At 48.6% G+C, this 22891-nt stretch overlaps 3 protein-coding genes across 3 annotated transcripts in view; 1 reads left to right on the top strand and 2 right to left on the bottom strand.

Annotated features, from left to right (window-relative positions):
• Positions 1-14214, bottom strand: POFUT2 (protein O-fucosyltransferase 2). Its single transcript, XM_033005763.2, has 9 exons — positions 14048-14214; positions 13178-13428; positions 11942-12086; positions 11487-11597; positions 7038-7104; positions 3534-3659; positions 3054-3234; positions 2092-2215; positions 1-1809 (listed from the first exon to the last, which is right to left on the bottom strand). Exons 1-9 carry the CDS (start codon positions 14212-14214, stop codon positions 1656-1658), a joined length of 1326 nt encoding a protein of 441 aa, XP_032861654.2. The 3' UTR covers positions 1-1655.
• Positions 14215-14252: 38 nt separating this feature from the next.
• YBEY (ybeY metalloendoribonuclease) lies at positions 14253-15120 on the bottom strand. The gene is made up of 3 exons (XM_042808552.1): positions 14782-15120; positions 14510-14578; positions 14253-14368 (listed from the first exon to the last, which is right to left on the bottom strand). Exons 1-3 carry the CDS (start codon positions 15118-15120, stop codon positions 14282-14284), a joined length of 495 nt encoding a protein of 164 aa, XP_042664486.1. The 3' UTR covers positions 14253-14281.
• A 91-nt stretch (positions 15121-15211) lies between these two features.
• The window catches only part of LOC104361041 (minichromosome maintenance complex component 3 associated protein), a 30498-nt gene continuing 22818 nt past the window's right edge, over positions 15212-22891 (top strand). The window contains exons 1-8 of the mRNA XM_042808551.1: positions 15212-16073; positions 16179-16402; positions 17113-17191; positions 19051-19198; positions 20279-20475; positions 21415-21554; positions 22056-22253; positions 22464-22732. Coding sequence (XP_042664485.1) covers positions 15245-16073; positions 16179-16402; positions 17113-17191; positions 19051-19198; positions 20279-20475; positions 21415-21554; positions 22056-22253; positions 22464-22732 — 2084 coding nt within the window. The 5' untranslated portion in view covers positions 15212-15244. The remainder of the gene's footprint in view (positions 16074-16178; positions 16403-17112; positions 17192-19050; positions 19199-20278; positions 20476-21414; positions 21555-22055; positions 22254-22463; positions 22733-22891) is intronic.

Below are 22891 nucleotides of genomic sequence, written 5' to 3'. Positions count from 1 at the left end.
TAAAATGCTACAAAGCTTTTTATTTTCCTTAATGAGGTATCCGTCACACGCAAAACGCCACCGTCGCTTAGAATGGCGCACAGGCTAACCGAGGGCGTTTGACTTGGTGGGCAAAGGCACTGCTTTGGAACGCTGGGCTCCCCACTCTGTCGCCAGAGAGGCTCAGCCGCTGCACGGAGAGACAACAAACAGCTGGTAAGAACAGGAGAGCTGCTGCTACTACCGCCCGAGAGGTCAGCGCAGCTTCTGCTGCAGCTGCACGGGAGGAAACCGCCTCACTGTGTGGGAGCACCTGTGAAGTGGCCACTGCACAGGGCAGGAGGGCTCTACGTACTCCTACTCAAGCCAAGAGGAAGTTGAAAGGACAGCTAACAGCGAGGTAAGCCTGTAAAACTGACTTTAAGGAAAAATGACCGCTTCACCTTTTTGAAATCTGTCTCCTAGTCCACGCCTGGAAAAGGTTTCTCCTGCTTAACAGAGCCCGGCAGACCTGCAGGGCGAAAGGCCCACCTGAAGCACAGAATGGAGCTGAGTAACGCCCAGCAGTCGGGAGACTACAGGAGCTACAACTGGTGCTTGTACAAACCCCCCCTCACTTTCCCTCTGCCCCCCCCCGGGGCTCCTCCCCCGCACCACCAGTCCCCCCCCTCGCCCCCACGGCTCCCGCCCGCGACGCTTACACCCCTAATCTGGGGGCCCAACGGCCCCTGCTGTCTGGGACCGGCCTCGGTTTCCTCCCCTGCCTAAGCTGAGAGCAGACACGCAGAAAATTCATTTGTCGAGTTGCTGGGACGATCCAGCCCGTCGGCGTGAAAACCCGCGCGACGCAGCACCGAGCCCAGCGCCCGGGCGATCCCAGACGGGCGCTGATTTTTGCATCAGACCAGCAGATGGGAGGCCTCTGGGAGACAACGGGGGGGGGGGGGCGGAAAAAAAAAACAACAAAAAAACCCCAAAAGTTTCCTTAGAGAAGAAACACAACCTTGCTCTTCCCGCCCTAGCAGCCCCATCTCTGTGCCTCTCGGCCCAGACCCACTGAGACTGCTGGAAGCAGCTGGCGCTCAGGTGGAAGTACCAGCTCCTCTTCTCTCATCCAGCGCTGACCGCATCAGACCGTCGGTACGCTCACAAGCCTCTATCTGAAACGGGAAGCTCTCCCCAAGGAATTTATGCACAATCTGCAGCTCACGTAGTGCAGGTCACAGAACCGAGATGGATTTTTTTTGCCATCAGAGGCAAACACTGAACAGAACGAAAAGGAAAGGCAGAGGTGCAGGACAGAACGCGGCCGTGTTACATTTGTAAACGTTAAAACTGCTCCTCTTCCTCCTCAGAACTCCACAGAGAGCTAGACTTCATTTGTTACGCCGTGTCAGGATAAAGTTTTGCCTTTCAAATCTCAGTTGCAGTGCGTGGTATTGTTCTTTAATCCGAGCTATGCTGAGAATTGGGTCCCAGGCTGACTTCACTCCTCTCTCTCTCATTGATGCCTGACTAAGAAGATGAGTATTGCTTGTACTTCAAAACCCAAATGTCAAGTAAACACTGAGGGTAGACGACTGAGCTGTAGTTTGGTCAAAGGGAGGTATTTCCCCGTTGTTTTTCCCTTATTCTTTTAGCTCACCAGTACTGCAGTCCTTGGATTTCTCTGCATTTTAGTATACAATTTTCCAGTGAGTTGGCTGCTCGCAGCTTTTCTCTTTTTCACCACAAAATCGGTTGTAAGTTGTTTTTGGATCAAATCCCAAGATCTCCCTTTCCTCGTGGATCCGAAAAGAAAACGTCGAAACTGAGGTGCCTATAAAATACCTGTGGAAAAAAAAAAGAAAAAAAAAAAAATAAATCAGAACGGGTTAGTGAAGGGGGCCAGCTTTTAGAATGCAAGTAATTGATTTCAGTCCAATGAACTTTACTGCTCAGTGAAATTATATGACATGAAATTATCATATATATTATAAATATACGATATAGCTATTATGCATCTATTTTATATATATATAGCAATTATAGGATATCGTGTCATACATGATTTGTAAGCAACTATATCCAAGTCAAGAGCAAGATTTGGCTCCTCAAAGTCCAATTCGCTACCTTGCGTGTGCACAGATCCACTGGTCGATCACGGCCCAGCCCCCATCTTTGTAAAGCTCCAGCTCCTCCCACGAGGGTTCAAACCTCACCATCTCGGGCAGCAGTTGCTTGAGCAACTCGATCTCTGAAAAAAGGGAAAGAGGCAAATTTAGTTTTTACGTTGTAACGAGCAACTCGCTGCCGCCAGAAAACGCCTGTGCTTGGGGAAACCCTGGGTGAAGAGCGAGCGACGCGAGCGAACCCCAACTCTACCTACAGGTTTTCTCAGGCCACGTTTGCCAAACGTCGGGAGTATCGTAGGCACGGGGTGGGGAGCCAGGGGGGGCAGAGCCACGGTGCCGAGGGGGGGCGATTCGGGGCTGGGGAAGCCTGCCCAGGGCAGGACAGACACCCCCCACCCCGAGCCTCGCGGGCTAGGGGTGCCACGAGGCCTTTCCCCAGAGCAAACTTAGATGGGGTACCACAGACGCTGTGCCCTGCGGGGTTATTCTAACCAGGCGTTGAAACAGATCCCTAGATGCTAGCAGGAGGGAGGTGCAGCCCTGGGGTAACGCCTGGGGAGGGGGGGGGACACCCCACCTTTGGCCACGCACAGCCAGACCCACCCCGGCCTGGTGACGGGGGCAGCCAAGGGGAAGGCTGGGTGGGAGACTGCAGAGGACCCTTCCCACCGGCGTGTCCGAGAGCCTCTGGAATGCCAGGAGAAAAGGTGGGATGGGAGAAAGAGGAGGAGGGGCAGGCAAATTCAATTTCCAGTTTCCCACCGTAGAGACTGTCAAACCTCCTGGGGGGAATAACCGAACGACCTGTTCAAGGTGGAAGGAAACAGCTGCCCAATCCTGTTCAGCTCCCCGTTCAGCCACGGAGGCGTATGAACTTCTAGTCATTTATAAAAACAAAATAGCAGTTGTTGCACTCGTCGTCAGAAGTTAGCAATCCTAAACTGACTATAATCTGCCTACCCTCCTCGACAGCATCGGTGGCTACAAAAACTTTTTCAAGTTTATTCATCTCCAAGAGGCTGCGGATTTTCTTTACTGCTCCTTGCAGGGAAGGCACGTCTTCTCTGTGACCCCAAACAAAGTCTTTCCTTCTGAGATGAACCCCAAGGTATGGACCACCTAGAGCTGTGCCCGTCTTAACCTAAGAGAAGAAGATGAACAAGCTTTAAAAATTGAGAGCACCTCTATTCATTCACACTGAAAAGGCCTGAATGCATCATCTCTGGGTAAGGCATTGCATTACTCTAGCTGCAGAAAGTCATTTTAAGGTATAGATCAGCAGTGCTGAACATGCACGTCCACTTCAATCTGAGCAGGGAGAGAGCTACAGTCACAGGCACCTTCCAATATTCCCTGCAGCGTACAGCCAGGAGTACACAAATAAAACGAAACAAAAAAATGATTACGTTTGTTATGGGAAACAGACTGTTATGATTTTACCTTCATCTGTGTCCAGTCCTCCTTGTAATGAGTCCTGTCGGCCTCATCTGTGGATTGAAGATATTTGTTTCTAAACTCGTCTCCCACCACACGGAGGTGTTTAGCAAACACCATGCTCCGGCGGGTCTGTTGGAACGAGAGCAGATGCCGAGTCAGGAAGAAGAGCTAAAAATGACTAAATGGAGATGGTTTCACTTACACAGAGCTTCCAGGCTGCAGTTACTTCCAATACATCCATGCAGCGCTACAAGCAACAATTTCTAATCTTTCAGCTGAGCTTTAACTGTCTAATCTTAATCATAACCACATTTATAACCAGCATACTTGTCTGACCCTGCAATACACAGGTATACAGAGCAGACTATAGTTATTTACACAACAAAACACGTGATACAGCAAATTAAACACTCTAGCCATATACTTCACCTTTGGAAACAAATGCTGGGTAAAGACTTTAGCTTGTAAAGCACCTGTAAGAATAAAACCTGCTTAAAAAATCATGCATCTAGCCATAGACACTCCTACCAAATTCAGCAAGGAATGATGAAAAAGGAATTATTTCCTTCACCTGTGGATAATAACCTCTTTCAAAGACTTTGTGATGCAGTTACCACCGCACAGTCACACACAGCCTTCTTATTAACAGCCACACACACCAGAACTAAGGAAGTCCTACGCGACTTACGCCACTTACAGAGGACGCTTGGTAACCTGGCCCAATTCTTAATTTTATACAACTCCACAGCCTGTCACACGATGGGCATCAGAGAAGAGGCAATGAAAACGCTTCCATTTCCAGCGGCCGCTCTTCTCTCAGCGCGCTGTAGCCCAGAGCGAACAGTTTGCTCCGCAGCAGAGAAGCCAGGCAGAGCATTACTGGTGCTCCAAGACGCAGCCGCACCAGTCGTGCCTCCGCCTGGCTCTGGTAGAGGCAGGGACTAGAATCTGCCAGACTTTTTCACCTTTTCCCAGAGCAGCTATTTCTCCATCGCCAAACTTGCTGCGGTCGCACTGGTTCCCCCTCTGTATCGTTCGACAAGACGCTGAACAATTCAGTCTTCTGTAAGATCCACGACATTGGTACCTGGAGATCCACACCCATCTAAATATTTAACGGCAGCACAAAGCTTCTAGCATCCTAAAGAGACCAGCACTGGCTTTCTAATCTCATCCCAAACTCTTCAGCAAAACATTTACATTAAGGGAGGACGTACACACTGTCTGCAGCAGAACGCTCACGCTGCAGTTCAGAGACATCTTCCCTCCTTTTTGTACTACGTCAACACAAAACAATCCTGTCGAGTCACTGGGTACCCTACCCAAGATGTGATGAACCCAAGAGGCAGCAAACGCGCACGCAACCCACGGCAGTGCAGCGCACTGGGGAGGACAGTGATCACCTCTCAGCGTCACGCTTGTGCCAAACATCTCTAGATTTCGTCCCGACAGACCGCGCCACTGCCGTGTCAGGTCTGGCACCCACGCAGCACGCTCTGCCAATTTTTCCCTGGGCACAAAGCGTTCCTCTGACAGCAGCTGTTCGGGATGAACACTTGTTTTGCAACAGCATATGTAAAAAGAGGAAGCAGATGAATGTGCGAACCGCCACCGATATACTTTCTGAAGCGGATGCTCTCTGCATCTGCTTATCCTCTTATTTAAAGTATATGTTTCAAATCTGCACATGTGATATTGTCACCCGTTCCAACTACCTCCAAGTTTTGCTGCTTCTCCCCTTCTGTCTGCAAAGAAACAAACAACAGAGAAGGGAGAGACGCTTCTCAGAGGCGTGTGGAAAAAGACGAGAAGCCGTGGGGCCCAAGCTGCAGCAAGGCAACTTCTGTTTGGTTATCAGGCAAAACCTCTTGCCCCCAGGAGTGGCACAGCCGTGGGACAGGCCCCAGGAAGGCGGCGGAGCTCATCTGTGGGGACTTCCCACCTTCAGCAGGACACAGCCCCAGACCATCAGGGGAAGTTCTGGAGTGGAAGCCTTGGGGCAGGGCTGCCGAGACACCTCCCCACCTGAATTTTTCTGTGATTCCGAGTTTGGGAAAACAAACAAACAAACACAATCAGTGTTGGTTATGCTCTCTTTTGTGTACATGAATTGAATTGGTGGCACAGATCCTCTTAATTCTTTGAGATCATCCAGCCCAAACGGTAAAACCAAATGCAAAACTCCTGGCTTTTCTAGAGTTGTCCTTAGAGAATGTTCTGCTTCCATACAGATGGCAAAGCACTCGTGGCCTATGTGCTGCTACACTGAGGCTCTTCAAGGGATTCAACAGTTGCTCCTAAACCATTCTGGGAGGCTTTTCCTGCTCCATGGTCATTCGGCCATCAAGAATTCCAAAACAATAATACCTTTTGGCTTGCAGTGGTAGAGAAGCCTAGGCAAAAATGGTGACAACAGTGAAAGCAATGTGGCTTAATATTAAATTTGAACATTTTTGGACACCAAAGATGTAGGCTGGTTACAAAGAGAAGCTGGCTTGTTACAATTGGAAAACATGAGACAAGAGGGCACCTGTTAGCAAGATTTATAAAGAACTCCAGATGTTATCCAGAGAGTTGTTAAGGAAAAAAAGCAACCACAAATCATGCAGGTAGTTAAAATTGAAATGAAATAAAGAAGAGTATTTTTCAGAAAGTTTTAAATCATTTTGAGGCAAGTTTAAATTGTTGAGACAATGTTTAAAATGCCACTGTGAAGAAAGCCGTGCTATCGGTCCATAAGGATTTCATGTCTGCTTTTACAGGACTACAAGTCAGACTCAGAAATGATACATGGGTTGCATTGCTCTGTTTGGAAAGTCACTCTCAACGAAAAATTCATAGTTAGCAAACTACTGTTTGGTCCATTTCTGAAAAATATGCCATATACCAAGTGAATAGCCAGACGTTTTTTATCTTATGAGATGAGGTCTAGGTAACTTGTCTTGTAATATCACGAAAGTCACTTTCTCTCAGAAATTTTGATTATATCAAGCACTCCGTATTGTGTTCTGTTTTCCTGTGGCTGAACCTTTAACTTTGCCATAAAACTTTGCCCATAGGAATTATTTGACTGTAGACCCTCGGGCGGGGTCTCCCAAAGCACTCCGTGTTACCCTGAAACCCGTGGGAATTTTGCCATCGGAGCCAACGGAGAAACAGGACAATACTGAGCACTTCTGGGAACTCTTTTGAAAAGTCTAATTTTCAGGCTGACTGGGCAAGAAACTGCACAAAGGCAGTTCCCTTCTGACTGCACCTGTGTTGCACAGGGGAGGTCCTTCTCAACACCCCACCCTGCAGCACTGGGACAAGACACCAGGACAAATCCCTGCATTACATGAATCCACAGTGGCCTGAAGACCATCTTTAGCATACACTGCTGAAACATAAGACACAAGTTAGCTTTCAAGAAAAGAAACCCAAGGCAAAACTGAAGCACATAACGGTTATTGAATTTTTATCAGAACCAAGCACAAAGTCTAGAGAAGCTAACTGGAAAATACTCACATTCCAATAATCTTTCCCTCCGTAGTGGTCATGAAGAAGGTTTTCAGCTCTGTCTAACATCACTGACCTATTAAAAATTGTAAAACTGAGTGCAGTTCCCTTAGGAATATAATTTACATTAAGATGTTTCTTTATACAGTTGCCAGGATAAAGCACAGACTATGATCTGTTTGCAAAGGGAGCACGGGGAAGGAGGGGTAGGCTGCCAGCCTGTCCTGTACAAAGCAAACTGTGACCCATGGCCTGCTGCAGAGAGAAGGGAACCATGCCACTGCGTGTTCCTGCTCTCTGCCTTAATAAATGGTACTCTTAATTCCAACAGTTAAACACAAACAAGCATTAGCAATCCTTCATGTAGTCTTCACAGGAGTTGCTGCTGGAGAAGTAAGATTGCCAACAGGGAGAGTGATCCAGAGGGGAGAAGTGACCTGTGAGATGATGCTCAGCCTCGGAGCACATGCGAGCCTTTTGGAGGAAGCATGAGTCACTCTCACAAAAGCAAAACCAGAGAAGGTATACTCCACGTGTGGAATAAAATGTCCTACAGTAAAAAAAAAAAAAAAAACCAAACCAAAAAAAAAAAAAAAAAACAACCCAAAAAAACAAAAAACAAACCAACACAGACACTACAAGAGTGTTAGCAACTAAGCACAAATTTTAAAATGAAAATTTTTCACTAACAAGAAAACAGCCTGTGCTTTTCAAAAATACATACAGTTCAGGATTGTCCACTGGAAACGTAACTGCACTATCCAAGTTCTAAGAAGCCAAAGAGATTTTGAGAGTTTTGAGTATTCAGAAGCATAAGGGATGCGAGCACACTGAATATGAGCAAACACACAGAGCAATGCTTCTGCTGAAGAGGGTCAAAGTCATTATCTGGGTCTTCTACTAAAATGAGCAGAAGCAAATAACCAATCAACTTTAGATTATCACTGCTGATAATCAGCTGGACGCTTGCACGTAAGGCTACAGATAATGTGGAAAATAGACTAGACTCTGCCGGTGAAGAACCAGCACTGCATTTACTAGGAAGCTTGCAGGTGAACCAGATTAATAATCTAAATGTATCAAGAAGATTCCTATAAACGACCACACCTGAAGACTGGTAATACTCTATTAGGACCATACAACCGTCCGGCCGAAAGGGCAATACAGGAGATCAGAGAGGCCGTGGTGCACAAGTCACCACAGACACCGGGGATCTCAGCTACCCCCAGGCAGCCTGGGCAAGTGTCACAGCAGGGCGGGACTAGGCAGCTGCAGTCTGAGACACTGTCAGGCAGTTCCAAGAACCAACTGGGTGGGGGTTTGCTCCTGAGAATGTCTTGAGCAGCAGCAAGACACGGACCAAAATCTCACAGTAGAAGAGCTACTCAGGCTGTGGCCATAAACGTCCTCATCTTCAGCATCCTACTGCATCAGCAAGGCCCAAAGGACAGCTACCGCAGTTGCATTCGGTTTCAAAAAGGGGACTACACAAAAATGCAGAAGTAGCATCCAAGTGAAGAAAACATAAAGGCTCATAAACTCCAGGAAGTTAAACAGAAAAAGACAACAAAGAAGGTCAAAAAAGAATCTGGGCAACCATAAAGGCCTTCAATCTAATGACAAATCTTCCTTCCAAATTAAAAAAAAAAAAAAAAAAAAAGGAAATTAAAAGCTTAACAAGCACTTGGAGACAGTAACATCATAGCAGAAACAACTCATGTAATTTTTTGTAGCTGTGCACTCGGTGGAGGGGCTGGGAAGATTCACATGCTGGAACTACTTCTTTTTACAAGGAACGTATCAGAGAACATGTCTCAAACCAAAGTGTCCATAGGAAGCGTCCAGTGATGGAACAACTAGACAGAATGAACCGACAAGTGGCCAACACCGGGTGGTATTCACCTAGCAGTTGTCAAGGAACTCAAGGACAAAGCAGCTGGGCCACTAATTCTGGCAGGCAACTTCTCACTTAAAACCCCAACACGACAAATGCGATGTCAATTTTCTAAAAATGTCCTTGGGGAGGTCTGGGATGCAACACCGCAGTAAAGCTGATGCCAGTACTGGACAACTGAATAGCAACTATCATAAAAAACAGAATTAATGGATACCTAAGTGAATTGGAAAAGTATAAACATGGAGCTCTGAACAATCAGAGTAACCTGAAGACAAGCACGCATGCAGATAAGGGAAATCTCACTGACATTGCCTACCAGGATTTCCTGACAGCCTTCGTTAAAGGGCTTTTAAGAAAACAACAAAGGCACTGGAGGAAAGGTCCTTGCACAGATGTTAAAGAAGTTTAGGCATGGACAGATGTACAGTTCTCACTGTACAGGGAGGTCACAAGCAGAAGGGGTCTGCTTTTCACCATATTCCTAAACAACCTCCCAAAGGGCATGAATTTTGGGGTGACACAGCTTTCTGATCATTTTAAATTGCACAGAGCAGCAAAGAAAAAGGCCAGTTGTGAAGAATTAGAGAAGTCTGACGACTGGCCAATAAAGTAGCAGATGAAATTTAATGTGGGGGTACATCTAGTAAAAAACCCACTGGCTTTGACTAAAGGCCTCTATGCTAAGTGTCGATGCTCAGGAACGAGGACAGTTTGATGAAAGCATCAAGGCAACTCTCATCAGAGGTCAAAAAAAGGAACTTGTGTATTAGGAATAAGAAATACAGAAAAAGAAGAGAGCAGTAAACAGAGCATGTAATTATACCACTGTGTAATGGGTTTACCTGCACCCAGTGTGCAGCATCCAGCTGAACTGTAAAGGTTCAGAGAATGGCAGCGAGGATGACCCAGTGGCATGGAATGGCTTTCACAACTAATAAAGCCAGGGCTCTCCACACTGCAGAGGAGACAACTGAGGGGGAATACGACAGAGAAATGTGAAATCACGCACAGCGTGGAGGTGAATATGGAAGAGCTGTTTCTTCACTGTCTTTTCCACTACACGAACCATTAGATGAAACTTGCAGGTAGGAGTTACAAAAGTAAGTGGATTTTCACAGGGTGCACAGTTAAGGTGCAAAACCTTTAGGTCTTGTCCCAAGATTTTGTGGGTACTAACAGTGTGCACGGGCGTTCAGAAGGAAGCTTGCAGAGATCCATGGACTCGCTGAAGGATATAGAAGATAGGAAGATCACTTTTGGCTCAGAACGTCCCTACAACCACAAACCTGAAGGGTGTGACAGGACTCAGGGGAGGCATTACACACGCCTGCCCCGTTCTTCTACTTTTCCTCAGACATCTGACTTCAGCCACTTTTAATTTCACACGCTAAACTAGATCGACTTTTACATGAACCACTAGGTTTAACATGAACACTGTAGCTGCCTTTGCATCTCTGTTATGTTGGCACTTCTTCCTACCGGTGTCTGAGAAATGTCATCTTGTGACTAAAGCACCTTGTCTGCACATTAGGAATACCTGGGCACCACTCCTAATTTTTCTCTTCACTGTCCTCATCACAAGACCTTTGACAGTTGCCACGAAAGAGTTAATTGTAGGGCTAAACATGGAGACCTCTATGGCATATTTAATCCAGTTTTCTGCCGTCACCAGCAAAGATTCCGGTATAACTCCTACAAATAGAACAACATCCCTGTTAAAAAACAGGATTTTGCTTCCTCTGCTCCCAGCAGGAGGTACTATGGATCTCCACTGCTCTGCTGAGGGGAACCTTCCTCTCATTTCCAATTAAATTGCATCAATGTCAAATTTTGGGGTGTTTTTGCTCTCATGGCAAAACTGCGTATCAGCTTACATGGTTTGTGTTTCTCCTACGGAATTATCTCCCCAATGCATTCACAGACAGTGATTATTTCCTCTTCCTGTTCTCCCCTGTACCCCAGCAGCTTTTGCTTTGCTATGATGTCTTCAGTTGTCACAGGGTCACCGCTGACTGGAAATACTTTGCTACTGGGATAATGTAAGCGTGCTCCATCTCTCATATAATAGCTTTCCTTTCCTCTGAGTATCCTAGTGGAATCTCAGAGCAGAAAGACGAAACACGCTGCTTGCTTTCTCTAAACCCAGCTCACAGTGTTGAGGATGGACGTCACAGGAGACCAGGTACTGCACCTCATGATCTGAGACACAGGCATGGGAAACACCGATTCTACTCTGCTCATCCCCTCTTGACCCAGCACTGAAGGGTAAAGGAAGGAAAGGTAAACACAGGGTGGGGCAAGGGCATTTAGCTACCTGAGAGAGAATATGCAGGAGCTGAAGGCTATTTCTTTTTAGGTTTTAGCACTGCAGCATTTAACCTAGCTCACAGTTAGGTGTTTCTTACAGTGTAAATTCCTTTTGTAATGATTTTAATGGATTACTCAGTGATGAAGTACTACAGCAGTGGGCCATAGCCTGTGAGCTCCCCCTGCTCTTCCCACCTGGCAATGGGCTTGTCAGCACACCGTACAACAGCAAACAGTAATACGAGATAACTCACTGTGATGAAGTGTTCTTCAAAAGGATGGGAGCCACGATAGAGGCAGATCCTTGGACAGACAAACAAGAGACATTTAGGCCCCGCGTTTCCTCATAACCCCAGAACCATCCCCTGAAAAGGAACACAAAGTATTGGTTCACAGGCTTGTATTTTAAATTAATGCCTTATATAATGAAACAAATAAACGGTACACCGTAAAAAGATGATATGTCATGTAAATAAATCAGCCAGCTCCTTTATGCTGGTTTAGTGTGAAACAACAACTTTCTACAATTAGAACTTATAGTACAAATGTAACATTTTATTATTGATGAAGTCTTAAAAACAAAGTGAACCCCAAGCATCCAGAGAGTCACAGACAACACTTCAACAACCGCACAAGTCTGTTCTGTTAAGAGTAGGCAAATGTCTTATTCAATACAACTAAAAAGACTGAATGGACTGCTAGATATTACCTGTAGTACCCGTGTTTGTCTCTAGAGTACATAAGCTGATCAATGCACGGCCTTTCATCTATTTTTTCTTCCCATGTTCCTTCTTTCCATCCTTCTGCGTAGCCTTGTAGGACATAGATCTGTTCAATAAAGGGCCCACCTGACTCTGAGTAGAAGGCAAAGCGAAGCATTTGTGAGCATGAAAAACCACAACAAAGGTATGAACTAGCCTTACTCACAGTTAAAAATCTGCTAGAAATGCTAATACTACACTACTCTCTCTCTTCCCCGTTTTCCCCATAAAAAAAGGAAAGGAGGTTCTGTGTCAGGCAGAAAAGCTAAAAGGGTCGGGGGATGCAACAACCTGCTACTCCCACTCAGCTATGCATGACTTAATGTGCCAAATAGAACTGAATTGCCACGGAAATGTAGATTTAAAAGCTGGGTAAACCACATCATGAAGCACAGAGGTTTTCGATGCTGTAGGTAGCTGCTAGGGGAAGAGTACATCCAAGAAAAGGAGGTACTCCAAGTATGAGCCCTTCCTCCCCTAAATTTCAGGGTTTCTAAGTGCTTTTTCCCTAAAAAGTAAGGGACAATGATCCTTTTGGAGATCTTCGCAGAGGTGTGACGTTTGGTGGTCTTTATTGTTTTTGCTGAGAAAGTCTGTGACACTACTGCAGATTCTGGCATTTGGCGATTAGATCAACATGGCATTATATCCTAAATGAACCAACTTCACGGCTTCCATGCTCTCAGGGAAAGCCTTTCTCTTATATACCATTTTGTACACAAGAAGATGGAGCTAAGTATTTTGAGTACGTGCAGCACTGACGATGAAAAGGTAAGTTCATTGAAGAATCCACTGTACAGCTTTTACTGTCCAACCACCTCCATAAAAAGGTGGCTTGTCTGTATTTCAACAGAGAGCTGCAGACTGCCTCTCTCTCCTTGCAGGTTTGTTACTATGGCCAAAATTATGCAGAAGTATCTGTGACTTTAACCACAGGCTATAACTATCATTCTCTGTGGATCCCAGGAAGTCGAGGGGCCGACAGTGCTATAGCAAACGAGCCGCTAAATAATTGGGTTATTTCATCCCAATGGTTTGTTACTTGGCACAATTCTTTCCCACCCCTCCTCTTGCTGCCTTTTTTTATTTCACACATAAGGATAAAAGCACATCTAAGGCTAAACCTGTGAAGAAACCACCTCAAATATTTAGTCAATTGTAGATTGCATGATTCCATACTCTACCTGCAAGGAACTGCTCATATTCAATGACAGGGATGTTCCTGTTGAGGCTTGGGAGATCGAAGAACTCGGACCAAGGGATCCGGACCTGAAGGATGTCGGGGCTCTGCCAGTGATAAAGGCGTCCCCAGGGAGGCAGAACCAACACCCAGTTTTCACTTTTCAGCAAGGTCTTTAGAAGGGAAGCAATGCGAACATAGACATCTCTGCGAAGGTTGAACCCTTCAGGAGGATTTACATCATACAAAAGGTATCTGGGGAGCACAAAGCAATATAATTGCTTTGAGATGTTTAAAACACTTATGGGTTGTTTTGTTTTTGTTTTTTTTTCTCTCCATAATTACATGATGCAACTTTAGCAGGATGGAAACTGTTTCTCTTTCACAGGTTTGCGGCACTCAGAAGATGGAAGGGGAGGAGGCAGGGGAAGGGGGAGTAGCGTGTGCCGCAGGGTCTGGGGGGGGGGTGACTGGGGTCTCCTGAGGGGACACCACCAAGGTGGCACATGCCACCAGCCGTTCCTACGGCGGGGCAGGACTTGGGGGGGCCAAGGAGTGAACCCCTCGGATGCCTTGCTTATGAGGGTAACCGTGGTGCGTGGCGAGAGCGGCTAAATAACTGGCACGTTACTCGGACTAATTTATGGGAGCTGAATGCAAAGGTGGGAGGGCGTGTCCGGGAGGGATTGAGAGGGGGGGGGGAGGAAAGGGTGCGTGTCACCCAGCGCAGGGTCCCCGGAGCAGGAAAGCCCCCAGGCAGCCGCGACGGGCGGCGGCATCTTCCCGAAGAGACCCAAACAGCAGCCGCGGGCGAAGGAGGCCCCTCGCCCTCCCTCGGGGCTCCCTGCGCCCCCGAGGAGGGTCCCCTCCTCACCTGGTGCGCGGCGCGGCCGCGGCGGCGGGCAGCGAGGAGGCGGCGTGGCCGGCGCGGAGGGCGGCGGGCGGCGGCTGAGGGGCGGCGGGCGGCGGGAGGGCGGCCAGCGCCGGCAGCAGCAGCAGCAGCAGCGGGAGGCGGGAACCGCGGCCCGGCGCCGCCATCATCCCCCCCCCCCCCCGCCCCGCCACGGTCGGGGGCGGGAAAGCGGCGGGGTCCCCCGGCGCGGCTCCCTCAGAAGAGGCCGGCGGTGAGGGGCCGGAGGCTGGCGCCGGTGAGGCGGTTCAGCTCCTCCAGGATCTCCACCTCCTTCTGGTACATCTGCGGGGGGAGGAGCCGCGGTCAGCCCAAGGGACGCCAGCCGCCAGGCCCGCGGAGCCCGGCGGGTCCCCCGCCGCGGGAGAGACCCTTCCCACTCGCGTCCGACCCGGCTAGGGGGGGTGGGCGCCGCAGGCGCCGTACCTGCTGCCACTCGGGTTTGGTGTCGTGGCGGTAGCCGAGCAAATGGCACAGCCCGTGGGCTGCCGTCACCTGTGCAAAGAGACGAGAACAAACCGCGCGTGTTTCCGCGCCGCCACGAACCGGGGCTAACCCGGTACCCGACCGTTCGCCGGGACCAGCCGGGAAAGCGGCAGCCGCCACCCCGTCCCTGCGGGACACTCCACGGCTGCCCTTCCCCCCGCCGCGCAAGGACGGGACGGGGACGGGACGCCGCTGCCCGCGGCGGGGCTCACCGCCAGGACGCTGTCGAAGTCCTCCCCGGCGTCGCGGCACTGCTGGTGGATGTACTCCACCCCCAGGAAGATGTCGCCTAGGTTGTACTCGTCGCGGCTGCGCGGCCGCGGCAGCTGCCCCGCCGCCACCCGGTGGAAGGGGAAGGAGAGGACGTCGGTGGGCTCCGGGCGCTGCCGGTACGCGCCGTTGAGGCGCCGCATCAGCCCGTTGCCGGCGCAGACCAGCCCCACGTCGAAGCGGGAAGCGCCCAGGGCGGCCCGCAGGACGCAGACAGCGCGGCGGAGCGGGGCCCGGCGCAGCGGCACGGCCCGCTGGGCGTTCCGCAGGGCCAGGCTCATGGCGGCGGCGAGCGGGGAGGGAGGGAAGAAGGGAGGGATGGCGGCGGGATCATCCCGCCCCCCCGCGCCCGCGCCTGCGCCTGCGCCGCCCGCTCCCGCCCGCCGAGGAGGGGCGGCGGCCGCCATGAACGCGGGGGGACCGTTCCGCGGGCCGCCCGCCTTCCCGCCGCCGCTGCGCTTCGGGCAGGCCGCCGTCTTCGGGCAGGGCGGCGGCGGCGGCGGCGGCGCCCCCTTCGCCCCCGGGGTCACCGCCGCTTTCGGGCCGCCCTACGGGCTGGGCCAGGCGCCGGCCTTCGCGGCGGCGGCGGCGGGCGGCGGCGGGGCGGCGGCGGCGGGCAACGCGGGATTCAGCTTCAAGCCACCCACCAACCTGGGCGGCTTCCCGGGGCCGGGCGAGGCGCCGGGCGGCGGGGCCTTCGCGGCGCCCGAGTTCCGCTTCAAGGCGCCCGAGGCCGCCGCCGCCTTCAAGCCGCTGGCGGGCGGCGAGGCCGAGAAGGGTCCGGCCGCCCCCGCCGCCTTCACTTTCTCGCCGCCCTTCGGCTTCGCGCCGGAGGCCAGCCCTGAGGCGGCGGCGGCGGCGGCGGCGGGGGGACCCTTCTCCTTCTCGCGTCCCGCCGCCGCCCTGGGCCGGCCGGAGGAGAAGGGCCCGCGACCGCTCTTCGAGGAGCCGGGAGAGCCGGCGCCCAAGGGCCTGAAGCGGAAGGAGGAGCGGGAGCGGTCGCCGCGGCGGGCGGCGGCGGCGGCGGGCGGGCGGGCGGCGGCGGCGGCGCCGCCGGAGAAGCGGGCGGTGCTGCTGAGCCGCCCCCGCGGCGGAGCGCTCTTCGGCCGCATGCTGCAGGAGGTGCTGCGCAGCCAGGGCCGCGGCCACCGCGACCGCGGGGAGCCCGCCGAGCCTGAGCGGGGACCCGCCGAGGAGCCGCCGCCGGCCGAGCCCCGGGAGCTCCCCAGGGAAGGTAAGGCTGGGTGGAGGCCGGGTGTCACCTCGCCGGGTGTCACCTCGCCGGGTGTCACCCCGCTTTCTGAGGTGGCTGCCCCCCCCCCCCCCCTTCTTTTCGCAGATGCCACCCCCGCGACCTCCGCCCGACGGGCTCGGGGCAGCGACAGCGCCGAGGGGCTGGGGGGCCTGCCGCCTGGCGAGCTGACGGCCATCCAGTGCAAGAACATCCCTGATTACCTCAACGACAGGACGGTGCTGGAGAAGCACTTCGGCCAGTTCGTGAAAGTCCGGCGGATCATGACCCGCCGCAACAAGAAGATGGCCGTTCTCCACTTTTTTGATCATGTGAGTGTCTGGAAGCGGTCGGCGCGGGGGGGCAGGCTTAAATCTGAGTGCTCGTGAGCTGCACCCACCGCAGGTGCTCAGGTTTAAGCCGGAGCTGCACCCCTGTGTGGTAAAGCGGTACGATTTTCGCCCTGGGGGAAAGCTTTGTGTCACAAGCGCTGTTACAGACGGGGAGGGAGATGTGCAGAGCCGCACCTAGAATGTGGCAGCTGCTGGAACTCTGTCTAGATTTAGCTGTCCTGTTAGCATCTAGCTCCAACACCAAACAGATCTTCCTGGTTGCTTGTCTCACATCACCCAGACCTGTCTTACATACACTGCTGCACACCAAGGCTCAGCACACCGAGGGTGAGGCGAGCTCGTGCCGTCCTTGCAGGGTGACCTGCTTGCTGGAAATACTGCCTTTACATCAGAGCTGAGGTGTGTTGAGGAGCCAGCTCAGCGACTGCATGCTCTGTTCCTGTTCTGTGCTTAAAAACACGTCTTTGGCTCAAGTGCTCACGCTCGTTGTAGAAAAAATTTTCTTAGAAAAGCAGCAGTTCTTGTGAAAACCAGTCCTGCCGGTTGCATGTAAGCCTTAAACAAGGGTTTAAGATGTAGTAACCAGAATTTTATGGAAATTAGTAAATGATTCCCTGGCAAAAACTACACTGCCCGCTTTGGTGGTGTGACATGATAGGTTTTCATATTCTGCTTTTGTCTTCTTTCAGGCCTCTGCAGCTCTTGCCAGAAAAAAAGCAAAAGAGTTGCACAAAGACATAGTAACGTTTTGGCAAAAGAAGAAAACAAGTAAGTCTGTGTTTCTAGTTACGATTACCGTGTGATACATAAATGGCATGTCATCTGCTCTGTTCTTGTTTCCTGATGTGCTGAGATCGATACGAAGATGATCTCCACAGTAGGGATGTTACTGTTCCAGAAGTACAGTGGTTTTCTTTGACTTTTGCTAGTCAGACTGTTCGATGAGTGGAGCTTATGGGAGCATTGAAGGTTATTCTTTATAGAAGCATAAAAATGGTTGTTCTATGTTTTGTGTGACATCCCAGCTAGTTCTGTCTGTGGCAAAGGCTAATAGTGAATATGCAGGGGAGGGAGCAGGATAAAGCAAGTAATTGCTTCCAGAATAATTTCTCAGCCTTTAACAGCCAATGACTCGGGAACCCTGGGTGCTGGAAGAGGCATCTTAGCCCTTGGAGAATTCTTCTCTTGTGAAGTAACCCAGTTGCTTTTGTAAGTGTGTAAACTTTCAGCATCCACAGTACTGTCCTCTGGTATTGAGGAAGTTTTAAGTGAGTGACTGCAAATCACAGGTGGAGATTGCACTGTTTCTTAAATTTGTGTTGTTGAAAACATTTTGCTTCATCTGAGCCAAAATGCTGTTTCAGGCATATAAAGAGCTGAAGACACGTCAAATGATGGTATAATTTTATGAGAGAATTAGGGACCTTTCATGCAGCCACACAAGAGGAATATGGTGATGTTAACTTTGTGCTCCTATCTAGAAGTAGGATGTTCTTTGGGGATGTAAGAAAACCCAGTTTCAAATGCCTTGTTGCCTGCTTCAGAACATGGTCTGGGATGTGGGTTTCCAGTGCCCAGGAAAGTTTCCTTAGTTACGGTGTACGCTAGAGTAAGTGTCTGTGTGGCTGAGGTTGCCATTCTGCGTATCAACAATTACACACTGCTTGAACCAAAAAGAGAACAACCTCCAGAGAACTGACCTTGGAATTCCAGATCCTGCTTGGGATCAGGACAGGAGGAGATGTGGAACTTGGCTGTTAACCCCCTAGGCTAGTAGTTGAATTGTCAAGTGCTTCCCTTCTTTAGCTTTATGAATGCTGTGTGTGTACCTCTGAGCACCTAGCCTGGGGATGTACTTCAGCTGTCAGCAAATGAATGGTTTGATGCAGCTTTGACCAACCTTTGACTTGCCTTCCAGAAAAGAAACAGGTGCAGAGTTGCCTTCCTGAGAATTAACATCTTGAAGCGGCAGCTGTCGGGGTGCCTGTTCACTTTTGTCATTTTATTATGGTGATAAGGCTATAGAAATGTGAATGACAGTATTCTAAAATAACTAATCTGAGATAATTTGAGAAATCCAACTGGTTGAAAATTTGTTCCTGGGAGAAGAAATTCTCCCTTCCTGCAAGGTGTAGATGTAGCTCTTGAGAAGGCAGGCCAACCTCAGTCTAAGCTTGAGATTGTGAAACAAATTATTAAGAAGCTTCAGAAGGAGCGCTGGGAATTGTGGCTTGCATATGTGAAATAAGTGTCATACCCTGTAGAGCGTTAGGACTTGTGGATTATATCCCAAACCTGAGAGATTTTAAATTCAGATGATCAGACTTCATTTACTGACAATCTGCTGACCAATTATAGTTATTGCTAAGTGACAAATATTTTTCAATAAAATATTCTTTATAGAACAGCGAGGCGGACCAGCAATTAGTAGGCTGACTCGGTACAGCTTATAGTGCAAGTCTTCCTGGAAGTTTTGCATGCATGTACAAAACTATGACTCTCAGTTTTGTCTTCTAATAGTATTTTTTTTAAAACAAACTGCTCACCAGAACCCCCCATGGAGAAAAAAGAGCTGTTGCTTAAACTACTTGGCAAGTACCTGGCTCCATGTTTATATGTCACATTAGGTCCAGCAAAAAGAGATTTTTCATCTGAGGAGAAGAAAGCAGGTGAAGATGAAGGAAGGCAAAGCAGTGAAGAGCAAAACTATCAGCATTCCTCTCTTCAAAAGCCTTTAATAAGATCCTCTGCCAGCAGTGTCATGCCTGGTAAAAGGTACGTCTGCTCCTCTGGGAATCCATCTGGCAAGAAATAGGATGTGTGGGGAAAAATGATGTGCGCTGAATAGTCATGTTCTTACCAGGGAGTACACTTCCCTTGTCGTTTCTAGTTTGTCCGAATTACAAACTCACAGATCTTGCATTTGGTCAGAAAGGTATGTCTGAGTACTTATTAAGGTCTTTTACTTTGGTCTGCGTGTTTGAAGATTTTGTTCATAACGGCAAATAACACCTGCAATAGTGAGGCATAAGGGAATTGAATGAAACAGTCCGAGAGCCAAACTAGGACCAACCAGCAAGGACATTGTTCTGTGGTGATTAAATGAGCTTTTGAAGTGAGTGGTTTCATCTGTAGGCAATTGCAGTTTTGTGGAATGAGAATCCCCTTTTCAGAGGAGCTGGGAAGTTTGGATCGTCCTCTCGTCTCACTTCAAGTGAATGGTCTTTGTAGAGGAATCCTGTTTCGTGTTGTTCGCTGAAGGGGCAAGGTTGTCCTCTTCCTGTGGTACCTTAATGGTGTGTCTAGTGTGACAAAAGTCATTTGGTATGCGCAGTCATATAGTTATAAAACTAGTAATACATTGTGAAGGAATAAATGTTCCTTGATTTTAAAAGTATGTTTGTATCTGGGGCCTTGTAAAATCTTTTAATCATCTCTGTTGCTATAGAAAGCGTTTGTTTTTTTCACACCAAAGAGCAGACTAGTTCCTGGCTTAAAATGCAAACTGCTGTGCCATAGTGATGCGAAAATGCAGCCATCTGGTTCTGTTCACTATAAACCAGATTCCGTAATACCATTTCTGTTGTACAAAGGTTGAGGCTTTCACCACCTTCGAGAATGCTTGGCTGTGTTGTCAAGGCAGTGCTGAGGATTTAACCAGATTAACTCCCAGTGCTGATGTTAGCTCGTAATAACCTTGGTATGTTGGTACCTACTTTGTTTATTTGATACATTGCCTTGTGAACAAAATAATCTTCTAAACAGAGATGGTGATGTCCTAAAGGAACAGTGAACTGATAAAGGCTGGGGCATGTGGTAGTGTATTACCGTTAAAAAAAAATCTTCTGTTTTTAGTTCTCCAGCAAAGAAGCCCGGTCTTCGATCAGCACTGCAGATGGTAGCAGATCTATTCGATTCTAGTTCTGAAGGGCAGAGCTCGGAGGCCTTGGGAGCTTCTCTGTCATCTCTTGGTAACCTGGTAGGATTAGTGGCTGAGACATCTGAAGAAAGATACCGTCTTTTGGACCAAAGGGACAAAATCATGCGACAAGGTAATTACACAAGTTAATGAGTGTAACATCTGCTTCTCTGCTGGGAAGAATGAAGTGCCTGGTGTCTATTGCAAAGCTGTTGTGATATGGAAATGGCTTTAAACAGAATTTAACATGGAGCGGTCTATAGAATACTTTTCTATTGTACATATATACATTAAGTTTCTTGTAGAACACACAAAAATCTGTTTTACTTACTGCACATACGTATTTCTTGTGGAGAGTAAATACCAGACTGCTCACCTTCTGTGGAGGAGGCCGTGCAGGGAGGTTTGCATCCCTGCAGGCTCTTTGAAGAAAGCTACCCAAAGCCTAACCGTGTTTCTTTACATTCAAACTACTACACAGCTGGTAACTATTTCAAGAAATGGCCCTTTGTTTCACTCTGCTGGGTTGTAAACCCTTCCATCCTGTTCTTGCCACTTCAAAGCTGACCCTACTTCTAATGTAAGGTCTTGTTTTTAATATCAACAAAGGGATTTCTCATCCACTTAATGTAGAATTGCTGGTGCTTGGTTAGGACACAGAGAATTTGGTATCTTTTAGAGGCTTCAATCTTCTCAGCAAAACTCCTGATGTCCAGGTGGGATGGTAGGAGGAACTTCCCCAGAGGAGTGATGCAGCCCTGGGACAGGCCCCAGGGTGGGGAAACCCCTTCCTTGTGTGTTTCTGACCATGCCAAGTTATGGGTACAGCCTTTCTCTGAGCAGAGGTAGGATGGGAATCTCTAGAGACTGTTTCCCACCAGCTTGTTTTGCAAACTGTTGCCTTAGCAGTATATTTCTTGACATCCATCCATTGACCAATGTACATACTCCAGCTGAGGCATCTGGCATGCTTAGGGCTATGTTGCACATCAGGGTAATAGCTTCTCATGAGAATTAGAACAAAAATGAGAGATGCTTAGTGTTTGTTCAATTTTATTTATTTTTTTTTTAGCTCGAATAAAAAGGACTGATCTTGGCAAAGCAAAAACTGTTGTTGGCACTTGCCCAGACATGTGTCCTGAAAAGGAGCGCTACATGAGGGAGACGAGAAACCAGCTCAGTATCTTTGAATTGCTTGTAGGATCTGACAAGGTATGAGGCCTCTGTATTCCGAGCTTTGTTGTTTCCAGGACGTATGTTTGCGTGCTGCTTGTATAAAGCTGTCAGTGTTGTTCAGTTGATTATAGGGTTAATTCTGGTGGAAAAATTCTGGAGGCCATTGCAGTAATGTCTTTTGATTCCTTATTGTAAAAGAAGGCTAAAGAATTGTGGTTTTACTCCTAAGTTATGTTGTTTATTTAGCTACAGGCAGGCTTTTTGAACTGTAGTTCTAAAACTATAGTACAGCAGTACATGTTGTCTTGAAGGTTATGAGTCTGAGAATAAGTCAACATAGGATCCTGTCATAAAAGAAAACAAATACATTTGCTAGCATAGCAGAGCAGACATGGGCTGTTAGTGTGTACAGTGGAGGAAATCCTTTAATAGTCTGCTCCTTACTAAAGTAAAGACATGGATGGGATGAAATCCTCTATACTCCTGAAAAGCTGAACATACTCATTGGGCTTTGATTCTTTTGTCCACATCTTGCAGGTAGATCACGCAGCAGCAATCAAGGAATATAGTAGGTCTTCAGCAGATCAGGAGGAACCTTTGCCCCATGAATTGAGACCCTCTGAGGTGTTGAGCATGACCATGGACTATTTAGTGACAAACATTATGGATCAAGGAGAAGGGAACTACCGAGAGTGGTATGACTTTGTCTGGAACAGAACTCGTGGAATAAGAAAGGTAAGCAGTGGTGGATGGAGATGTTTGATAGAAAACAAAAGACCACATAATGCTATGAAAAGCGAAACAAAAAGCAGTAGTGATTCAAGTGTTTTGAATTGCAAAGTGACTCAAAGCACAGTGGAAATGAGTATTCATAGTGCCAGATGACTATGTTCTTCAACCGTAGTGTAAAAATACATTCCATGCTTTCTTTATCATTCTGGTTAGGATATAACCCAGCAACATCTCTGCAACCCGCTGATGGTGTCTCTGATTGAGAAATGCACACGCTTTCACATCCATTGTGCTCACCACTTGTGTGAAGAGCCCATGTCCTCCTTTGATGCCAAAATCAACAATGAGAACATGACTAAATGCCTGCAGAGCTTGAAGGAGATGTATCAGGACCTGGCTAACAAGGGGATTTACTGCAAGAGTGAAGCAGAGTTCAGAGGTTATAATGTCTTGCTGAATCTCAACAAGGGTGATATTCTCAGGTGGGAACAACAGCTATCATTTGTTTTCTGTCTTTGCCTCTGGGAAGAATTGAGATTAGGATTAAGTCCAGACAATTGCAGTGGAAGTGAAAATCTTAGTTGCAGACTTTTTTTGCCAAAGAAAGTGTGTTGTAGTAATGTTTTATTTGAATTTTCCAA

Source organism: Tyto alba, unplaced genomic scaffold (assembly GCF_018691265.1).
Source record: "Tyto alba isolate M040663 unplaced genomic scaffold, T.alba_DEE_v4.0 Super-Scaffold_7, whole genome shotgun sequence".
In the NCBI taxonomy this organism is placed as follows: Eukaryota; Metazoa; Chordata; class Aves; order Strigiformes; family Tytonidae; genus Tyto; species Tyto alba.
The sequence above is the reverse complement of the archived record's forward strand: the minus strand, read 5'-3'. Positions and strand labels throughout refer to the sequence as shown.